Here is a 22,560-nt window from a genome sequence, read left to right as displayed (position 1 = left end):
CACTGATATTCACTATGTTGGTTGTCCAGTCACTGATAACTTTTTTGGTAAAAACTGAAACAAAAAAGGCATTTAAAACTGCAGTCATTACTGTGTTTTCTGTTATTGTCTTTCCCTCCTCATTGAGTAATGGGCCTACCCTGTTCTTCCTCTTGCTTCTAATGTATTTTTAAATGGTTTTCTTGTTACACTTTAAGTCCCTAGCTAGTTTTATCTTGTTTTGTGCCTTGGCTTTTCTGGTTTTGTCCCTACATGCTTCTGTTGTTTTTTTCGTATAGTCATCCTTCGTAATTCGACCTATATTCCACTTTTTGTATGACTCTTTTTTGAGTTTCAGGTCTTTGAAGATCTCCTTGTTAAGCCAGGATGGTCGTCTCTAATAACATGTTTTTAATTGTAGGTTCATGTTGGAGGGAGCTTGGCTGTGCTCGGTGGGAAGCTCTATGTCTCTGGTGGCTACGATAACACATTTGAACTTTCAGACGTGCTGGAAGCTTATGATCCAGAAACTCGAACATGGAGCATAGTGGGACGGCTGCCTGAACCCACCTTCTGGCATGGAAGTGTCAGCATATTCCGACAGTTTATGCCACAAACTACACAAGACGACGACAGTATCACTCTGGATAATGCCATTAACCTAAACAGGCAGCGCCAGAATCTTCATAATCAGAATCTTAATGAGTTACGTTAACAGTAGAAAAACTTCTCTCTGGCTTGAAGTGAATTCATTACAAATAACCAGTGTCACTTTGGGGGAGGGCAGGAGGCAAACTGGTGCTTGGAAACTCTGAAATGGATTGATCAGTAAGTGCAAGTAGGGAGGTAGTAAAAACCCTGAAAGATTAAAATGTTGTTGTAGGAAACATAGTTGGCAGAAAGTTGGAGGCCTCTTTGGGTGCATTGTCCCTCAGCACTTTTCTGTGGATGGAGAAGGTGCAGCATTAGCCACAGAAAAGCTCTGATAAGAGAACTCTGGAAAAAAACAGGTATTTTTGAAAAATCACTTGTTACTCAAACACCAGTATTGCTCTTCCAGGCAGCACTGTGTAGCTTTCGATCAGACAGCTTTCACTAGTACCCTGCAGTCAGCAGCTTTCCACATCATAACACTTCATATTTGCCACCAAATTCCATTCTTTGTGGCGGTATTTTATGGAAACACAGAAGATAGGGTGGACTAAAGTTCGCTAATACCAGAGGCTCTCTGAAAGGGGAGAGATTGATTTGGTAAGATATGCCTGCAGATCTAATGCTCTTCTCAGTGCTCCAGAGGAAGATAGACCTCTTGCCAATATGATCTGAGGGAAAATTCCACCTACAAAGTTTGGGTTCATTATAGATGTGCAGATATGAGGATATAAATATCTAACCCTAAATATGCTGAGCCACCATAAACTTTAGTCACTCTTCATGCTTTTATGAAGAACCTATTAAACTGCATTTGCATAAAAAGCTCAGTGCAAGGATATTAAGGTTGAGAGTCATGAAGTTTGAAATTTCCCTCCACCGCAACCTTAAAAATGTGATAAATTGTTAAAAACTGCTACAGCACTGAAAGTTTCTATACAGAATTTTCATTACCCCCAAGCAGCTTGTGCTTTTATTGGTCCTTACTAGGAAAATGTTTCTTTAGAAACTTATCATTTTAAAAATGATTCACATACTTAGATTGAGTGAAATGTCAAATGCATTTCAGTTTCTTTAAGCAAATATCCATCTGAGAAGAAGAGTGGGGGAGACTTTAGGGGCTGGGGGCTCATGTCAAAGATCTCTTGGACAAGAACATCCTCCTCCATCGACATTCAAATGTGAATAACCTTTTTGTTTCTATCAAACTGTTTAGCCTGCCATTGAACTTGGCAGAGAAATCTCTGCAGTATGGTCTTGTCTAGTGAGGTTATTTGCTATTTATTATTGATGTTCCATAAGCTCTAAAGACTTTAACTTGACTCTTTTTATATAAAGGATGGCAAAATTTGTGCTAGATTAAGCAGATAGGTCCTGGATAGTAGATGGGGACACTATAAAATGTAGAAGGGGTATTCTCACTATTTAGACACTAAAGAAGTAGATCAGAATGGTATTTTTAGGGGAGAACTTATTTAAAGGGAGGAAATAAAGAAGAGCTTCCTTGGGAACTGTCCCATGGATTTGAGCAAAGTAATTGATTACAGTATTTGGTATATAGAAAAATAATTTTATGCTGCTTCAAACATTCATGATAAAGAATGGTGGCTAAGCTAAGGTAAATTTACGGTTTATAAATGGATCAATTTGCTGAGTGATAGAACTTTCTAACATGTTAATATTACACGTGAGAATTGACATTCATCAAAATAATTTAAAGCAGCTGCTGGAATTTTTGAGCAGTTGGTAAATGCTAATCAGGGCCTTTAGTTAGTGCATAGAGACTGAATTTTGTTTAGATCGCTATTGCTTTTGTAATCAGTAAGTTTTGCTTTCAGACTTAAGTGATCTGGCAGGCTTAATTTTATTTCCTGTATTTAAACTAAGCAAGCACGTTTCAATGGAAGAGGAAATTTCCTGCTAATTCCTTGATTGTCTGGCTGTTCCTACAAAGCTCTTAAATTTCAAAATGCAGCATGGTCTAGTTGAAAGCAAGCATTAATGTCCTTTAGGAAAGAATGATGAAGTGAAATAGTGGGTGAGATGGTAGCTGTGCATTTTCTCAGTGGGAAAACTGTATGAATTTAAACTTCACCTACATGTGACAAACCCAGATATTCAATCACACAAATCTTTAGGCTTCTTCATTTGGAAGATGCTGTAGGATATCTTAACTCACTGAAATGTCCTAAGTTCTCAAGGGATAAAGCATTTTCTACAGCTCTTGAGTCTGTTCTCTCTCGAACATTTTCTCTCTATTGCAAACTTTCAGCAGAGATTCTTCCCATTATCCTGAACTTGGACCACTCAAACCTTGATAGGTTATTGACAGTGCCTTATCAGAATGTAGCTTGAGACAGGGATATAGAGCAACTAGATTGTGTTGACAGACTTCCGTCTACCAAGACTTCACAGTGGGTGGAACAAAGTTACTGTATAAATCCACTTGATAGAGTTGGCAAACTTCAACTTCTGTTTTGTTTTGGAAACTTTTGCACATGTTGCAGGGGAGTCCTGGAGATCATGCTCCAAAAGCTCTTGCTAGAGCTTCATGTCATGAACATCAGTCTGCTGGCAAAGGATGACTAGACAAGATGGTGGGACTCCTACTTCTGTATTAGGCAAAGAAGCTTAGACTGGTATGTCAGACTTTGACCCTTGGTAGTGCTACCAGCTGGAAAGAACGAAAAACTCACTGAGTTTCCTACTTGGAAGTTGGGAATACCAATCAGTGGACCATTTGGTTATCTCAGTCAGGCTTTTAGTATCACAAATTTTATAGTAACCAGTAGGAAACCTACATCTTCCACTGAGCTTGTGCAGTTATTGTAATGGGAATGGTAAACACAACCATGTGGTGCTCAGTAGGGTGGCAGTAGTTTAAGACATGTATTCAAGTCCATCTTAAGATGTGGAGCACTGCTGCCTACATGTTGTGATTTAGTATAACTTAATTTGCATAGTAGAATGGTCAAGTATTTATGCTGAACTATTAAAGTATATTTATGTAGAACATTCTCCTCCCGTAGTGCTCTCTGCTGGACCTATGTCATCTTGACGTTCCAAAACCAGCTGAGTAACTTTAGGTTTGTATTTATAACTTTTTGTAGATTTTCATTGTGTCCAAACCTTTAAATACTGTTTAAATACCATCCTTTGAAGCAAAGGCATTTTACATTTTGACAGATTTTGGAATTTTATTCATACTTTTGTTTTTAAACTTACTTGAAATGATCAAGCTAAATAAAACATGTTAAATGTAAATGTTTTGTTCAGCTCTCAGTGACGGCAGGGAGGCTTCTAGATCTGATAGGGTTAATTTGCCTGTGGTGGCTCTCCCTCTGATGCATGTTTGTCAAATTAAATAGTCACTTTCCAAAGAGAAAACATTGAAGGGTAGTCTTACTTCACCCATAGAGGAAGTGTGATCTAAGAGTTCTCTTCCAAGCTGTTTGTTAGTTACTATTAAGTACACTTACAACAAATCCCATTTTTGCTCCACTACCATTTTTAGAATGTTCCCAGCCTTCCTATCACAAATTAACTATACTAAAATGTCTTCTGCATGGCTGTCACTGTGTGAGTACTGCTAATAATGCAGACACTTATGCTGTCTTGCTGCCATAGATCGTCTCACTTTAAGTGACTTGAGTAATTTAGTATTCTAAGAGTGGCAGTTTACAATAACCAGAAAATCAGGCTGAGGGGTCAAGGTACTGTGTATAGTGTCACTTAAGAAATAACCCTGGAAGTTAGTTCTCTAATCTGTACTCCATTCTGGAATCTAATCAGCTACTTGTGAAATGCTCTAGCATAACTTGGTTGAATTCTGATATGTGCACTGACAAACTTCTTAAACTAAATCTACTTCAGAGCCAAAGCAACTTTCAGCCACAGTCTGCAAAAGCTTTTTGTAAAGGTAGCAGGGGATTCAAGTAGTCCAGTTGTTGAAATTCTCAGTTCCCTTAAATTGCCTCACAGCTGATGTACTAGTTATCTCTTGCTGGAGAATTTGCATCTTAAATTTAGGTGCTTTGTCAACAGCGGTAGTGTTAAAGGACAGAGATGGTCATGAGAGTTTGGTATCCTTAAGCACACATGACTTTTCACAAGCTGTGCAGACAGCCCTCAGTGTAAAAAGTTGACCATGCCTATCTTAGTGATACAAGCCTTATGGATAAAGTACTGCGAGATTGTGAAGTTGCTCATCAGCCTCCTCCCATAACTGTTAAGCAGCTGAGAACTTGCTTTTTTTTTGGTGGGTTTTTACTTGATGCATCCTTCTGTGGTTGGAATTAGTAACTCAGGGTACGTCTACGGGGATCGATTTATCGCGTGTAGTGTAGACGCAATAAATTGATCCCCGCTTGCTCTCCCGTCGACTGCTGAACTCCAGCTCAGTGAGAGGCGGAAGCAAAGTCGACGGGGGAGCCGCGGGTGTCACTTCACGTCCTCGCAGCGCTGGATCAAGTAATTTTAATTCAATCTAAGATACATCGACTTCAGCTATGCTATTCTCGTAGCTAAAGTTGCGTATCTTAGATCGATTTCCCCCTTCCTCCCCAGTGTAGAGCAGGCCTCAGTATTGATAGAGGTATGATAACTTAATCATCTCAGCTGTCTGTCCTTGATCAGTACACATGATTGAGTTTAAAAGCACCAGCATGTAAAGTAAAAGTTATATAATACAGCCACCTGTTTTAAAGAAATTGTTGAAGACTTACAATATCAAGCCTTCACTCAAGACATTTCAAACTGCCCTTATATGGCGCAATCAAACAGCTGTTGTGCCAAGTCCATTCCAGGGGGATAGATGAGCTAAACCTCATCTTCCACGTGGTCTATGGTGAGCCAGGCCCACTCTCTTCCCTTGCTCACCATTATAGCTCCTAAATTGTGCTGGTTGCCAACACCACAAAATGAGCAGCAGGGTAAAACCCCAGCTGTGCCCTTTGTCTCTGCAGGAGGATGGTCCTTTACAGCGCTGATTCTCCTCTCACCAAAATGGCAGCTTGTAGCTATAGTGCAGGATCACAGACCATGCCTGCAGGATTCCAAGCCAGATAAAAAGTTTTTGGCCAAGGAGTTAAGTTAGTGGAATATAGGTGAGAAGTAAGAAGAGCTCCGTATAAGCTAATTTCTCTCACCAACAGAAGCCGGTCCAATAAATATTACCTTACACACCTTCTCTCTAATATCCTGGCACCAACACAGCTACAATGTTGCTTATGTGGAATATATTTACACAATCACACTCTTCCTCCTGCAATCACATTCATAGCATTAGGCTCATCTCTCCCTAGAGAACTAACATTTTAGAGGGTCTTTCTGCATTACTGATCTAACAGGGTGGGGGCAGGGAAGCAAGTACACTCTTGGAGAGATTGATTAGCTCTGAGTTTTCACACATTTGCTGTTCTTGTATAAGTCATTAAGGGATTTTCAATGGAGCTTGATACCCAACTCCAAATAAAATTCAGTAGGATCTGGGTACTTAATTTGTTTAGGTGATTTTGATAAATGCAGCCTAAATTAAACTATCCGAAGCCAGGGTTGGAGTCTTCTTAGCAAAAATGGGATTACTAAACAACTTTACGTAGTTCTTACCTGAAGGCTAACTTTGGTATGCTGTTCATGGTATTGGGTTGTGTAAAGCCAGACTTCAACACTGCTGCCACCAGGAGAGCAAGATCCATGTATTTGTACACAAGTGTGACCCGTACATGGACACTTACAACTGCCATACTTGAGATTAGGAGTGAAGTTTCACTATATCATCTACAGATGCCTACCAGAAGGATGGTTTAGGGGAGGCATTCTTCTTGTTCCTGCCACAGTGCTGGAGGGCATTTTCCCCCAAAACAAAACTACTTTTTCTAAACAAGTCTGTAAAAGGCAGTATCTTTCCAACTGGGTTAGAAAGGTAGTTGACAGTATTAAGCATGAGGGAACAAAAAATTATAGTTCAAGCTCAAGCAGGGGAGATTTATTCTGCTCACTTACAGTTGGTTCATTAAGAGGTAAGCTGCCAACTCCCTATTTTGTGCCCCTCCACCAGCTCAGCACTTAACTAGACACTGTTCCCCACCCCCTTAAAGCTCAGTACAAGGATGATATTTTTAAAGTAAGAGGCAGGGGACTTTTGAGAATGTAGGCTTTGAAACACAAACATCAAGCCCTTGTGAACAGTTAGTCCAACCTAAGACTTCATTTTATTTATTTTTGAGAGGGAAAGGTGTGTACAAGGACTTAAGTGCTATGTTTCACAATCTTCGGGGATCGCTGTAGTAATGATAAGAGATTGTTCAATAACATCTGTCATAGAGAAGGTCTCATTTGAACATAGTCTCTGTACAGGGATTGCTTCACCCAGGGAGCTGTGAGAGAGGGATTCCACAATGACTTCTGCAGGCCCCACCTCTAATTCATGTGGGGGCTGGAGTGCTACCACAACAGCCTTTTCATCCTCAATGATTAGGTTCCGCAGCTTTCTCTGCCGGGGGTTGTAGTTTTCAACCCTGTCATGAATCTCCATGTGGCGCCTCAAGTGGGCCTTTAAAAGAAGAGCAATCAAAGTCTATCATTACCCACCTAAAACATGCACAGCAGAGCCTCCTCTTGGCCATGAATGAGGTCCAGGGTGCAGGAATGTTGGTGGCTAAAAGGTTAGGTCTAATTAGCACTAGGGGTGGAGAAAGCATGCAGGGAAATAAATGCACACAGTAAATTCACAAATGTGGGAGAACAGACCCCCTCCTCCCAAAAGGCCATAGGAAGGGGGAAATGACAACAGGTAAGAAGACAAGGATGGGGTAGCCCTTCCATAGAAACTTCTGTTCCCCCTAACACTTCCTCTAAGAGAGAAGGTGGTAACTTAGCCTCTTCTCCTTGGGGCCAGAAGGCAGTGCCACCACGTGGTCACACAGCAGGAGCAGGATTCCAGCTGTGGAGAGGGAATGGCAGACACAGCTAGTAGGAAAGAAAGTCCCATTTTTGAAGCCTTCTGGGCTGCTCTAGTAGGGACTCAATCCTCACTCATTTCTCATCCGTCACAGCCACTACCCAGGCTAGGAGCAAAGAGCAGAGGCCCATATTTCACACTAGATTTAGGTTGCCTCAAATACTCATTAAAGCATTTAGTTCTTTTGGGGTTTTTATCCCAGTGTGATGTGTCACCTGTCCATAGAAATCTCTTTCTTTGCTTCCTCTCTTCCCACCCCTCCAAGGACTTTAGTAAATGAGATGAGATTTTGGTGGGGTTACCGAGGGAAAACTTGGTCAAAGGAGCAAGGGCACTAACTGGCACTGCCCTTTTCACCCCGCCTGGGCGGCCGGCAGCTCAGACACTCCAAGTGCTGCTCTGCTTCATTCCTGTCCACAAGGGGCAGTGAACATGCTTCAGTTTAGGACCCCTCTGTTTTCCCTCCTGAAGAAATACACCACTTTATAAGACTAATTCTGTTTCCCATCTGTTTCATCTCTTTTGCAAATAGAAAGCTAGTGACTCAACCGGGCTTAGAGTACATTTGCTCATTGCAAGTGGAATTAGGAAAACTCCATACCTGTCGGGTGAACTTGTAACCACATTCAGTGCATTCAAACTTCCTCACTCCTTTGTGTCTGCGAACATGGACACGCAACTGTTCAACAGCTGAGAAGGGAAAGTTAGAAACCATTTATTAGCCACTTGGCTGAACATGGCAACGTGTTCATGGTCTGAACACTGCACGGAGAGTCCCTGAGTTAAACAATCATAGGCCTGAGCTACATTGGAAATGTTACTATGGCAAGAGACATGGTGAAAGGGAGATTCCTTTTTGAAGAGTTGTACTAAAGCCTCAAACTTGGCCAGCTAAGTCCCAGGAAAAGCTTGAAGGAGATGTGTTCTCTTCCCTTCCTGCCCACCCGTTGCTCCGCTTTCTCTAACAGTTTTGCTGAATATTGCATCAGCAATGGACATAAGAATCCCTGCAAGAGACTCCATGTTTGACAAAACACAGAAATGCTGGATCCACTTCTGTTCTGCAAACAGTGTTAAGAGTTGGAGTGCAGTCAGACATTTATTTGCCTCCGATTGCCACAGCAGGCAAACAGAATGTCCTAATTCCCTGACTAGCACTTGCATGGTCACTATGAATTAAGACACAGAGGCTCAAGGCAAATTAGAGGCCTCCTAACTCCTGCGTAGGAGGATGCAGCAGCATTGCTGTAATGGGCATTACCTTTGAATGTTTTCCCACAGATCTGGCAGAAGTGTGGTCTTCCTTCCTGATGCCTGCTAGCAATGTGCCTCAGAAGGGGCCCTTTCTCCGTGAACCTCTGATCACAAAACTCACAGCTGAAGGGGCGTTCACCAGTGTGTGTGCGGTTGTGCTTATCCAGACTCGCTAACACAGATGAGAGAGACAGGAAATTTATCCTTCATGTACAGAAACTTTACCACAGAGTGCTGCCATTTCTTCTCATACTCGCTACAGCCTTCAGACACTATTTTCTTAGAGTTTTTTAGAAAAGATGCAAATGGGAATTCACTGTTTTTATAGTTTCAGTTAAGGGTATTGGGAAGAGTGGTCAGTCTCTCCCTTCCAAAGTATCCAGGCATAAAAGAATAAGGGGATACTCCATGAAATAAGTAAATTAATTTGATAGCTTCATATAGTAACTTTTGGAACTCACTGCAGGGACAGATTGGGGAGGAGACAAGTGTTGTATTTCAAAAAGGACAGAAATATGTAACATCTTAAAAAATCTGCAGAAGTTATTTAGGTGCTAGGATAGGCCTATAAAAATCTACTTCAGCACTGCCGTGACATGCGGTGAACTGTGAGCAGAGGATGCAGCTGATGTCTGGAAAACATCAGAAAGTTTTACTTTCGATACATTGAAGAAGCTGCTTTTTTTTTTTTTTTTTTTTTAATATACCAGGTTTCTGAAAACACTGGGATACATTTTCGCTCCTAGAACCTCAACATCCAGAAAGATGGGAGGGGGATTTCAACTCTTCCCTTAGTTTCTATTTCCCAGCATGCTTTTCTGGTAGCTGGCCTTTTAAATCTGGAAGAAAAGCAGCTGCCATACTGTCTTGGTACCACAGGCCACTTCTCCCTCCCTTCCAGCTGGTAAGAGTTTTTAGCTTCTATTATGTTTTCCTATTCCTGAGGCAGCATTGCATAGTATGAGCCCAAAGGGGGCAGGAAAGAATTGCACTAGGGCATGCTTACTATGACCCTCCCCTGAAGGTATCAGGTATTGATGCTGCTAGAGGCAGAGCACCAGCTGGACCTGTGGTCTGGCCCATTAGAACACCCCCTGCTGGAGTTAAGACAAACACATTCAGTGCAGCTCTCCAGGGGCTGGAATGAGGAACTGTAATGACAGCCAGCTTTGCAGGCCAAGCAAAGGATGCTGTCTGTACCTTGTGTCCTGAACGTCTTCCCACAAAGGTGGCACTGGAAAGGTTTCTCGCCTGTGTGCGTGCGGAGGTGCATGTTGAGGTTGGCTTTCTGGGTGAAGGCGTGATGGCAGAACTCACACACATAGGGGCGCTCGTTTCTGGAAGGACAATGAGAACCGTGTTCAGTTTGTTCCCATCCTGAAGAGCCTCTTTGGTTGGGGGAACAACCCCTACCCACAGCTCTCCATTAGAAGGGTTAGACTCCTGGGAGTTAAGTCAGCTTTCACAGCTGTTCCAAAGTTCCCGAATTCAAACCTGTTTCAAACCTCTCTCAAAACAAAGACCTGAAGAGGTCCAAGAACTGCGATTAACATCCTAGACCAGTCTATAGGTACAAAGAGCAGAAGCTAGAGTCTCTTCGCCCTCAGATGTTACAGCTAGTCCTGGGGACCCCATACTGATAGGGAGCATGAAGAAAACATTGACGAAATGTGTTGGTGACCTAAAGAACACCACGAAACCAGATACAGTAACTGCTTGATCAGCTTCCAAAGACAATGAACCGACTGAGCCAATGGAAGCCACACAAACTGCAAACAGCATATGGGTAAGCTACATCTCTGGGGGAAGAAGCAGTACTGGCCAGCTCTTGCAGAACCAAGTGCTGGCCTTCCGTAGTACTATTTCTCAAGGGGCAAAGACCACTAAAGGGGGGTGATGTCTATCCCCGTCCCGCCTTGTTCATCTCCTGGCCGCTGCAGGACTGGTCCCTGCAATATGTTCCAGAGATCAGCAGGTCTGCAAGGAAGACAGACAGTAGACGGGGCTGAAGGATGTGCAAACGCTTGTGACCTGGGGACCCCCCCCCCTCCCCATGCCTTACCTGTGTTTAGCCTTGATGTGCATCTGTAAGCCATTGCGACTTGAAGCCCTGTGCCCACACTCCTCACAGACAAACAGTTTCTCCCCACGGTGCTTGAATGCCTCGTGCAGGCGCAACTCCGTTCGAGACAGGAAGCACTTGGAGCAGGCAGAGCACTACAAGTCCAAAGGGAGAGATTAGGATCAGAGGCCGACAGCAGGAGTTCGGTCACACGCTCAGGGAACTGGCTTCCCAGAGAATACAGCCAAGATCAAAAGCAAGGCCCAGGCCAAGCCTCTGGTGGACACAGCCTCCTCCAGATGAGGATTAGAGGCTGCCAGCCTCTAAATGACATAGTCAGCCCAGCTGATGTTCTTTGCCTGGCACCACACTAGGACCAGATGAAGGTTAGGATCCTTTGATTAGCCATCACTGCTTCATGCCACTGCACTAGCATCCCTCCTCCCTCAGTAATAATTCAAGATTCCCATGGACCCATTCCATGTTTTACCCCCAAAATGTCAACTCTGCCCACCCCACATTAGTCTTGCCCTTACCGCATGTGGTTTTGGAGCACCATGTAACTTTATCATATGGCTTTGAAGATCCTTCTTTTGCATGAACTGTTGTACACAGGAGGAACACTGAAATACATGAGACAAGAGTCAGCCTCTGGCCATTTCCAGAGCACTCACTGAGTTAGAAGAGCTTAAGGTTTTACTAATGCAGAGTGGCCAAAGGGGAGAAGAGGAAAGATGCAAGACACAAAATCCTTTCCACTTGCCTACAACATATAACCAGGCAAGCCCCCTAAATTCCAGATGCATCCTTGGCACTCGCACCCAGGCTATAAGCCTTGGGCTCTGCCTGCATGTTCCCCTACAAGGCACACCCCCTTTCTCGAGGAGAGGAGTGATATGTGGAGCACATCTATGGTCTGGCGACAGGGATCAGTGGGATCAGCACTTTAAGACACAGGATAAATGCAGCTGCCATAAAAGGAAGGGAATAAACCAAAACAATATTCCAGAATTAAGGTGTAGGCAGCAGCCCAGTGACCCACGCACGTCCACAGCACCAGCCCAAATTCCTTGAGTCCTTGCCACATGGTGACGCATGCTCTCAAGGCCTGGCTGGGTGTGATCAGTCCCTCAACTCCAGAATAGAAAGGCATCTTTGCACACACGCCCCTCTTTCTTTTCATGACAGCCTCTCTCAGTCATTCCCAGGAATGCTCAAGGGCCCACTGTGCTGACCTTGTAAGGCATTTCCCCTGTGTGTGACACCATGTGCAGCCGTAATTCCATTCGCCTCTTAAATACCTCCTGGCAGACTGAACAGGTGAAAACCTGAAAAAGACAGGAGGAGATGAGATAGTCAGCGAGACCCTTCAGTACAGAACAACAAAGAGTCCTGTGGCACCTTATAGACTAACAGACGTATTGGAGCATAAGCTTTCGTCAGACACAGCATGACATGCGTCTGACGAAGTGGGCATTCACCCACAAAAGCTCATGCTTCAATACGTCTGTTAGTCTATAAGGTGCCACAGGACTCTGTTGCTTTTTACAGATCCAGACTAACACGGCTACCCCTCTGATACTTCACTACAGAAGCAGCTCTGCTCATGGAAAGGCAAGAAAGGAAGGGCACAGGCAAAGGGGATGGAAGATAAAGCAAGAAGCTGGCATAGAAAACAGGTGCATATCAGAATTCAGACTCCTCAGAGTTTGGTTAGGACACTGTTTGGCATGTAAACATTATGTCCTCTTTATAATACACAGTCAGAATATTCTGGTTATACCAAACTAACATTTGTCCCAAAAACCCAAACCAAAGCAAGTGGTGACTACACATGCTGTGCCAATCTATGCTTTCTTGCTGTAAGTCTCTGTGCAAGGCCCACACCAGATTGGTACACCCTTCAGCAGGAAGCTCAACTGGCACATACCAGCAAGATAGGAGAGGAAAGATGAGGTAGTTTCAATGTTATTTTGAATTTCAATGGCTGAGGTTGATCTTGGTTCTAGGAGGTTGGATAGGAGGCTGCAATGGAGGCTCTAATTCTGTTCATGTTCCTAACTGCCCAACAAAATGGCCAAACTCATAGGATTTAACATAAGGTTTTCCTGCTATGCCCGGTGTTTATTTCCTGGTGAGGTGGCCTTGGTTTGCCAGAGGGAGGCATCCTTCTCTAAACTAGTCAGCATTTGTGCTAACGTCCCATCAGCACAGAAAGGCAGTGGATGTAACAGACCCAGCACAGCACTGAGCATCGATGCACACAATGTCCCACTTTATAGAAACTCCTTAAGCCAAACATAAGTTATTTTGTTCCAGCCTCCCAGTGTTGGATCTGGACCTTTGGGACTCTTAGCACATAGCACCCCAAGAGAAGTCTCTCTCTGGCCAGACAGCTCAGGTTACAGCTCTAGGCAAGAAATGAACAAAGCAAGTGGCTGTAGACATGCTATCTGTTTGGGCTGCAGCTTTAACAATTTAACAGCTGCTGTCTCCTGCTCCTCCCTTGACAGTTCCCAGAAGTACCTGCTCCGAACGGTTCATACAGTTCCTAGCTTCATGCTCCAGCAGATTCTCCTTCCTAAAATAACATTTACCACATTTGGAACATTCAAATGGCTTTTCTCCAGTGTGTTTCCTAAAAGGAATACAAACAGGATCTGTAATTCTCAGTCTTTAACAGCAACGGCAAATATTTCCTTGGGACAGGTTAGGGAGCCACTCACACAACAGGATCCCAAGTTAGAGCCAGGATGCTAGTAGTCTGAACTGTTTTACACCGGAGAAGCAGACTCACAGAGACAATGAGTTATTTTCACAATTAGCCAAATCTGTCCTGTGGCTTGAGAGGCTTCATGAACAACGACCTTCACTAGACTCAGGGTCATTTCTAGGTCCACGCCCCCCATCACAGCCTAGTTTAGAAGAGGCTAGTGAAGCACTGCTCATTTGCAGCCAGCTATTTGGAGCCAGGGGACAATAAAAACTTTATAAACTCATACATAGTTAAATGTTGTTCACACTAACACATTATCTGTGGTCAAAGTTGTTAGAATGCAGCTTAAAATCCTAAGCGACCCTTCTGAATGCTGTCCTTTAGGAAGCCGGTCTGCTGCTCCCTTGGCATTTCAGAGCATCAGTTCACCAAGGCTCTCCTGCACAACACTCGCACCCTTGGCTTCTCCAGAAGACAGCCATCATCTCAGTCATGCTTGCTGACCCCCACCAACTGCTGCAGGTGAAGATAGGAAATGCTGAGGTGACGTCACAGAGCTGTGTCTGCATTTTAAAGAAGGAACCTGGGGCTCCTTCCTCCTGCTGCTACTGTGGGCTAGATCTCCCTTAGGCATCAGTTACCACTCTGAAGACCTACGCCGTATTTCTCACTTGTTGCTATGGGGCTAAGAGCTCCACTCACTCTCTGGCTCTAGGATTGTTTTAAACAACAAACAAGTCCAGGCAGCTCCACATACAGAGTCTGACCAAATTTTAACAGGTGGCAGTTCCTCTGCGCTTGCACTGAGATCTGCTCCCAGTGCTGCAGCCCCCGACACAGACAAGCTGTTATCTCCATTCGAGCGATACTGCTCTCCCACCCAGACTTGCCACACTGGAAGAGGCTTGAGATGCATTATTTACTCAAACCTTTAGAGCAGGGGTGGGCAAACTTTTTGGCCCAACGGCCACATCTGGGTCTGGAAATTGTATGGCGGGGCATGAATGCTCACAAAATTGGGGTGCAGGAGGGGGTGAGGGCTCTGGGTGGGGCCAGAAATTAGGAGTTCAGGGGGGGGGGGGGGTGTTGGGCTGCTTTAGAGACATTCCAGACTCAAATTTAGCACATTTCAAGAAATTGTTTCTCTCACCCCCAACTGAAGCCCTACCAGCTAGCTGGGTTCAGTACCCCAGCCAGTGCTGAAAGGGTCACTATGCCAAACAGTGACTCCAAGCCTCTATATGGAGGGTCTTATTGGTATCTGCCCCTGGCCAGCTGCAAACAGGAAATGTGATCCAGTGAAACATAAAAAGACAGCTGGGAAATGCTAGGGCTGGGGGCTTCCTCTAGCAAAGATCCTCAGTACCCCCGGAGGTTTTCATCCTGAACTGGAGCTTTCTATAAACAAGTAAAGAGACTTCGACGGCACAGACTATTCTCTCGGGTCTCGCCTGCCTCCCAGTGCTATTAGTTCATAGCCTAAACCTGTGTGTTTAAGTTCAGAAATGAGCTCAAGTTCACCACTCAGCACTACTGCTCTGTACAGCCCAGCCCTGCTGGGAGCCAGGCCGGGCACAGGTCCCTCTTACTATGGGTAAGGAACAGGAATAAAAATCAGAATGTTTACCTGTTGTGCACTTTTAGATAATATTTGCTGAGGAAGGTTTTATGACATGTGGGGCATTCAACCGGCACAGCTGTACCTTTTCTGTTCCCAGGAGTCCCAGCCTCTACCAGCCCAGCATTCCCTGCAGGCTCCGAACTGCTAGGCTTTTTTGCCAAATTTGATTTCTTTTTGGTCCTCAGGGTCTTTTTCTCAGGAATGTAATCTTCACCTGTTTCCTCATGAACTTCTCCATCATCTTCTGCTGCTACGTCATCAGACACTTGAACAACCTGCATTTCCCACTGCGATGGAACAGGGAGCCATTACGTTAACTCAATGAACACCTTAGACAGAACAAGAAATTGTATCTCCAGCAGTACTGCAATATTATACAAGTCAGCTACACGCTGGAGCTTGTGGACAGCACCACTGTCTGACAATAAGAAGCTTTCAGGAAAATATAACTAAAACTCGATGGATTTGACTACGAACCTCTCCCGATAACTCCCAAGGGGCAGAGTCTGACTACTGGATGTGTTTAGCTTGTTCCACTGCTTTAAGATGATAACTCTCCCACCCCCACTCACTCACCCAATCACACTCCTCCTGCCAAGCATCTCTGCATCTTTTGCAGCAGCTGCTTCCTGGCTAGTTTGATTTTTTTAAAACCTAACTAAACTCTGTTGTTGCTGTACACAGGAATCATTCCCTGTCTTTGCCAACACCCTGAATCCATGATCTTAAATTGTACAGAAATCGTTATTAGCCATCAGAGTTACCCAGCCCTCTTCAAACTCCAGCCAGTGTTTGTCTCATTAGCCTCCTGCAATACTGACTCTCAAAAGGCCAATATATACTGCACAAGAAGGTATTTCTGTTCAGTGGTTCTGAAGTTCCTGCCCTTAAAATAATTTTATAATGAAATTTCATCTGATCTTTGAGCCAAAGTACTTCTTTAATTTAAGATGTCCAGTTTCTTCCTTTTTTAATACACAAACTCATTAAGAATTGCAGGTGTGTTGGCTTTGCTCCAGTAAACTAATTAAACAACCTAATGAATATGAAAAGTATCGAATACTTTGTACTCTGTATGGTGACAGGTTTCAGTGGTATCTGTGTTAGTCTGTATCAGCAAAAAAAAAAAAAAAACGAGGAGTCCTTGTGGCACCTTAGAGACTAAGTGGATTCTAGCCCATGAAAGCTTATGCCCAGATAGATTTGTTAGTCTCTAAGGTGCCACAAGGACTCGTTTTCTTTTTTGTACTCTGTAGTAGCTTCCATTTGTGGAGCTCAAAGTAGTTACAAATAGTAGTCAATTAAGCCTCAATGTCCCTGAGATATAGGTAAACCTTTTCCGTCCTTTACAGATCAGGGGGACACTAAGGTCCACAGAGGTTAAGTGACCTGCTCAAGGACACACAGCAATTCTGTGGCAGAGTCAGGAATAGAACCCACATCTCCTGAGTCCCACTCCTGTGCTTAAACCACCATCCTTGCCCTCTTATAACACATGCTCTGTTGAGAAGATTAGTAGACACATCCTATATGCTTGATGCTCATTTTTCTGGAGCAAATCTCTCCCTGCTTAAGTTTTAAACCTTTAGTTCTAAGGAGAATAGTTTCTTAGTTCATAAAAGAATCCGTGTTAAGACATGCGCCACGCACCACCTCATTGCTGATGCCTCTGTCTTCAGTGCCTCCTCTTTTAGGCGGCCTTTTTATTTCTTTACATTCCTGGGTGTTCTTTACTTCACCTGAATTGCTCAGTGCATTTGTTTTAACAGCCCTTTTAAGCCTTTCCCTAAGAAGAGATGGGCTCCCACTTGGTCCCTGGATTAGTTTGGCTCTCCTAGTGCAGCAGCTGGGGCTGACTTCACTGGCAACATTAGGTTTAGACACCGCTTTGATAGCTTCTTCTCCGTCTGAGTCTGTTGGCTGCTTTAAGTGGCCATTAAGATCTTCTCTAGGACCTTTCTCGTGAAGGCAATGGTTGTTTAGATCACTGCCATCACAGCATTTTGGCTTGAAGCCCTGACACAGCTCCACAGCTTCAGGGACACAAAGTTCCTTGGCAGCAACAAGCACCTTCTCCCGGTTCTCTGAGGTAAGTGCGAGGTGTCCAGTGTAGAAGAAGTCCAGCAGGAGCTCAAAGATCTCCGCAAAGCTCTCGGGGAGAATGATACTGCTGGAGGCTCCATCTCCGTACAAACTCTGGAAGAAGCAGCTGCAGCAAGCCAGGACGCTCCAGTGGGCTTTGAACACCAGCCCGCCTACGTCCAAGGTCGCATCACAGTACTGGCCTTTCTCCCGCTGCTTGTTCAGCTCCTGCAGGACACGGACGCTGTGCTGGACAAAGGAGCCATCCATGGTCTGCAGGGAGAGGAGGCAGGGGTGAGCCAGCGGGGCTGGGGCCAAGGGAGGCAGGAAAAAAAGCAGCCCTTGGGGGGGGTGGGGGGGGACCCACATCACCCTCCTCAGGAGATATCCCCTCCAGTCCGCCCCGGGGGGAGACATCGCCCCCCCGGTCCGGTCCGGTCCGCCCCGGGGGGAGACATCGCCCCCAATCCGGTCCGGTCCGGTCCGCCCCGGGGGGAGACATCGCCCCCAATCCGGTCCGGTCCGGTCCGCCCCGGGGGGAGACATCGCCCCCAATCCGGTCCGGTCCGGTCCGCCCCGGGGGGAGACATCGCCCCCCCGGTCCGGTCCGGTCCGGTCCGCCCCGGGGGGAGACATCGCCCCGCTCCGGGGGGAAGCCATGGCCCCCCCTCAGGCCCGCCCCGCTCCCCGCTCACGTGCCCTCACCTCCCCGGGGGTCCCGGCAGCCGGCGCGGGACAGGGGGCGGCCGAGGCCCCGACAGGGAACCGAGCGCGGCTACTGCAGCCGGGCCGCCGCCATCTTCGGGAAGCGCCGGACGTGACGACACGGCGCGGGGCGGGGCCACCAAGAGAGCAACGGGAGGGGCGGGGCCTGTGAGTCCTTGAGGGGGGGCGCTGGGGGAGCCCCGGGGGCAGCGCGCGGACGGGGGGGCGGGAGCCCCGGGGGGGGCGCTGGGGGAGCCCCGGGGGCAGCGCGCGGACGGGGGGGCGGGAGCCCCGGGGGGGGCGCTGGGGGAGCCCCGGGGGCAGCGCGCGGCGGGGAGGAGGGGGGGCTGTGGCTTTTGTCCTGCCCCCGGGACACTGGTCAGGGAGGACGCGTGTCTCTGAGCTGAGGCCCAGGGCGGGGGGTCGGGTCGGGTCGGGCAGCCCGGGGTCTGGCCCAGCCCGGACCGGTCTGGTAAACTCACAGCTGAGAAGGGGGGTCGGTGAGACGAGCCCCACGGGCCCCTTTGTTAATTAGTAGCTGCCAGTTGCTGGGAGATCCTGGGGCGGAGGCCGCAGAGGATTCTCACTGCGCTGCCAAAGCCTTTCCCACCCCGGACTCCTGTCTTTCACTCTCCGGGTGTCCTGGGAGCTGGGAGCAGCCTCCTTCAGGAAGCCTCCAGCTCTGCTTTGGCAAGGACAGGTGTCAGCGGAGCAAAGTGAGCAGTGACAGGGGACAGCGATATCGCCACGGGGCAGCTCTGATGGGGCACGAGTCTCCTGCTCCAGGACTCTTCGGTTTGGGGTTTTTACTTCTAGGGTCAAGGTTCTCCTTCAGGAGCCCTTTCCTTCCAGCGCTTGACTCTTGTGTATATTCCCGTCAGACTTCTCCCGTCTGCTTGGGCCAGACTTTGAAGCATTGCTGTCTAAAGTGCACCCTCTGGATGGCCATATGGGAATGCTATTGTGTGCGCTATTACGGGTCTGTGCACCAACTGCCTACTCTGTTCATCCAGAAGGGGCCATTTATGGAAGCTCCTACCTCTCTTGATTTGCAGTCTGTGTGGCATTGGCCCTTTGCTAGGCGACCCTTCTGTGCAATCATCTCTGTTGGCTCAAATCACTGTTTTTGAGCTGTATGTTTTATCTGTTTGAGTACAGCAAACCCCCACACCGTGGGCACTATAGGAATAGGGTAGGTTACTGGCACACAGGTCTTGCCTACAGTGGACCATGTTACAGGTGCCCCATCCTTAACATAGAAATGCAGCCCACCAAGACTGTCCTAGAGGGAGAAGGAGACCTGAAGCTTGTGTGGTCGTTACACCAGCGTCAAGGGTGGAATGGTGCCATATTCGAATGGTAGCTTTTTATGTTCCCTTTGCGTTGGTGTGTATGACGACACAAGGTGCATGGCAACGGTGAAACAAGTCCAGAGGTGCTATCCAGGCAGCAAGGCTGCATTGCATGCTGGGACCAGGAGTCACCATAGACTGCACTTGGCCCCTCAGTGCAGAGCCCTGCTGGCTGTATTTGGCCCAAGCCATCCAGCTGCCATACCTTCTGCAGTGTAAAAATGTGTGACAGATTCATGTCACGTTGAACAACAGGGCACAAGTCTGGGGACCCCAGCATGGAAGGAACCACCACAGAAGGATTCTTGCAAATGCCTTGGTGAGAGCAGCCAGACGCTGCCATGAGCAGAGCTCTGTAAACAGTTCTGATGCTCGTTAGCTAGCAGGCGCCAACTCATCCCTGGCGCTGCAGGGAGAGTTTCATCTTCATGTTTACATGGAAATGACTTTCTGTTTGTCAGAGGCTAATGATCCCCATCCTGCCTCCATCTGGTGCCAGGGAGTGAGTGTGGCTGTTTCTCCACTTGCAGGGCCCTACGGCGTGATAATGATGTTTAGAGAGGAGCAGGTACTAGTCCAGCTAGAGAGTCAAGAAGAGCCCGTGTCCTGGGACATGAATAGCGAGCTGGACATAGCAGGTGCTCCCCGCTCTTTCATTCGTGCCATCCTGTCTCGAGGCAGTGTGGTCTAGTGTAGAGGGCACTGGCCTGGCCCTCGGGCAACCTGACATTTGACTCTGACCTGGGGCCTGTCTCTCTCCTTTTTGTCCCTCAACCTCCATCTGTCAAAGAGGGAGCATGATGATGTCCGTACCAGTGAATAGTGCTTTGGGATCCCTGGATAACGAGCATTATGCAGGATGATTTCCTTGGAGGAGCACAGCACATGCGCTTCCCCAGTGCCTGAACAACCCTGCTGAAATGGATGGAAACCATGGATCACAGCACCGCTCTCCCCCTGGGCTTCCCCACATTCCCCCACCTGTGGGGAATCCCAAAGCCCCTGGGAAGATCCTGTTTCCAGGAAAAGGGGCTACCAGGGGCACTTGGCAGCAGTATGGGAGTCTGCATCCCTCAGCATCCCATCCCGCTGAGCTCTCCACCGCACTCAGAGTGCAAACAAAGTGGCCACACCCTGCTCCCCTCAGTTCAGAGGTTACCACCCGCACGGCACTTCCCATGAAGCCAGATGACTGTGTGTGTCAGAATAAACCAGTTTCCAGTCCAGGATTTTTCACAGGAAAAGACAGTGAACGTGCTCCAGAAAATGGGAGGAAGCGCCGCAGTGTGGTGGTGATGTAAGAACCCAGCACTGGGCCTCCGCCTCCCCAGCAGCCTTCCTGTCTAGTCTCTTTAGAGTGTAAGCGCTTTGGGGGCAGAGGCTGCCTCTTGGTGTGCTGCACAGCGGGGCCCTGCTCTGGGCTGGGTCTCTCGGCTCTACAGTAATCCACAGGATCACGATGGTAAAGAAGGTAGGCTTGGGTAGTGATGTCACTGCACATCGCTAGCATTTCCAAGCCCTTTATAAATATGAGCCCAGAAAGTTTCACGACACCCTGCAAGGGGTGTACACAGATCACCTTGCACAGAAGTGCAGCCACCTCTGGGGCGGCAGAGCCAGACAGACAGCAGTGTAACACCAGAGTTCCAGAGAGGAAGTGAAAAAGAATCCCAGGCTCAAATGAAACTGTTGCAGGGTTCGGGAGGCAGAGTGTGATCTTGCTCAATGGGAACTGGGTGCACACTGATTCCTTCTCCACTCTCCCCCATAACAGCCACAGGATTTTCACTGGCCATAGGGGTCAGGAGCTAAGTGTCACAGGTTCTCCAGCAGCAGTGTCCTAGGTTATCAGCTCCTTACCGACTCTAAGGGGGAAGCACCAGCACTAGTGGTTCCCTGCAAATTTTCCCTCAGGTATTAACTAGTCTGACTTCACTGAGCCTGTAAGAGGAAGGGGAGTCGTTCTACTGAAGGGGGTGGTTGGATGACAAAGATGGGAAGGCAAGTGCCTGTTCACAACCCCCTAGGGCCGAGTGAGTGCCCCTCTACATAGTATAGTGTGTGGGAGGAGTGTGTGCAATGTTTGTATATGGGTGTGTGCACAGTGCTTCGTGTTTGTGGTTGTGTAACAGGTGTTCGGCCCCCTTTACGGGCTGGGGCCAAGTAGCCCTGTTCAATTATCAGGCCCATCTGGAAAGGTAGTAAAGGATTATCAAGTCACCAAGTGACTCAGGGCTAGTCTACACTAGGAGCGCTACATAGGCACAGCTGCACCTGCGCCACTGCTGACGCTTTAGGCCGACGGGAGAGAGCTCTCCTGTCAGCACAATGAATCCACCTCTGCGAGAGGCACTGGGAGATGCTCTCCCGCCGACATAAGGCTGTCCACGCTGGCACTTAGATCGGTGTAACTTATGTGTGAAAACGTGACAAGTTATACTGAAGTGGTAGTGAAAAGACTTGGCCTCAGTTGGGAAGGATGGAGATGGGCTCCTGCTGCAGTGCAGTGTGTTGTTTCCTCTACGTGCTAAGAGATCCAAGGGGAAAAGCCTCTGGGAGCTGGAGCCCATGGTGGCCAGAACTGGGGGTGGGGGCTTGGTGGTTTTTGCTGTTTGGCCTAGGTTTTATACTGAAGAGTAAAACTGTTACCTGAAAAATTCCCTGGCAGTGAATCCAGAGAGACACCCTGTAGCCTACTGGCCTCTGTGAGTGAGCAGTGGGGGGGGGGGTGTGCAATGGGGGGGGTGAGCTTGTGGTATTTGAGTACAAATTCCCTCAGTAGCCTGTTCCAGCTGTGTGCACACCTTTCTGCATCCCAGCATGACTGTGTTATTGGCATCATCGTCCTTCCTCTCCCCAGACTCCCTCCCACGATACACCTTGGTGATGACCTTATTGTGTCACTGAGCTGAGAATAGGAGCTCTTTGGAGCAAGGAGGTGCCTAGTGTGTTCTGGGTATCCAGGGAAGACAAAGAGCCTGCATATCTCATTCAGAAAGCTCAGTTGGCTTCCTGCCCATCTACAGGGAAGCTCTTTCCCAGCACAGGGGAGGCTAGGCCTGGAGTTTGCAGGAGGCACTGCAGTTTGCATCACTCGTGGAGCATGAGCAACAAATAGCAAACTGCTGAGTGCAGGCTGCTGGGTGGGAGCCTGTCCCAGAGCCACAGGGAAAGCAG

At 47.3% G+C, this 22,560-nt stretch overlaps 2 protein-coding genes across 3 annotated transcripts in view; one reads left to right on the top strand and one right to left on the bottom strand.

The window, feature by feature from the left end:
* KLHL21 (kelch like family member 21) overlaps nucleotides 1-6,599 on the top strand; it is a 38,714-nt gene extending 32,115 nt beyond the window's left edge. For both annotated transcript variants that reach the window (XM_054009077.1, XM_054009076.1), the window contains exon 5: nucleotides 401-6,599. In XM_054009077.1, coding sequence (XP_053865052.1) covers nucleotides 401-694 — 294 coding nt within the window. In that variant the 3' untranslated portion in view covers nucleotides 695-6,599. The remainder of the gene's footprint in view (nucleotides 1-400) is intronic.
* A 224-nt stretch (nucleotides 6,600-6,823) lies between these two features.
* Nucleotides 6,824-18,124, bottom strand: ZBTB48 (zinc finger and BTB domain containing 48). The gene is made up of 11 exons (XM_054009078.1): nucleotides 18,032-18,124; nucleotides 16,895-17,599; nucleotides 15,251-15,531; nucleotides 13,434-13,545; nucleotides 12,143-12,235; nucleotides 11,444-11,530; nucleotides 10,908-11,062; nucleotides 10,046-10,182; nucleotides 8,853-9,017; nucleotides 8,193-8,281; nucleotides 6,824-7,183 (listed from the first exon to the last, which is right to left on the bottom strand). Exons 2-11 carry the CDS (start codon nucleotides 17,594-17,596, stop codon nucleotides 6,887-6,889), a joined length of 2,118 nt encoding a protein of 705 aa, XP_053865053.1. The 5' UTR covers nucleotides 17,597-17,599; nucleotides 18,032-18,124; the 3' UTR covers nucleotides 6,824-6,886.
* Between the last annotated feature and the right edge of the window lie 4,436 nt (nucleotides 18,125-22,560).

This window comes from Malaclemys terrapin, chromosome 19 (genome assembly GCF_027887155.1).
Source record: "Malaclemys terrapin pileata isolate rMalTer1 chromosome 19, rMalTer1.hap1, whole genome shotgun sequence".
Lineage (NCBI taxonomy): Eukaryota > Metazoa > Chordata > Testudines > Emydidae > Malaclemys > Malaclemys terrapin.
Note: the sequence above shows the minus strand (reverse complement) of the source record. Positions and strands in the feature narration are given on the sequence as shown.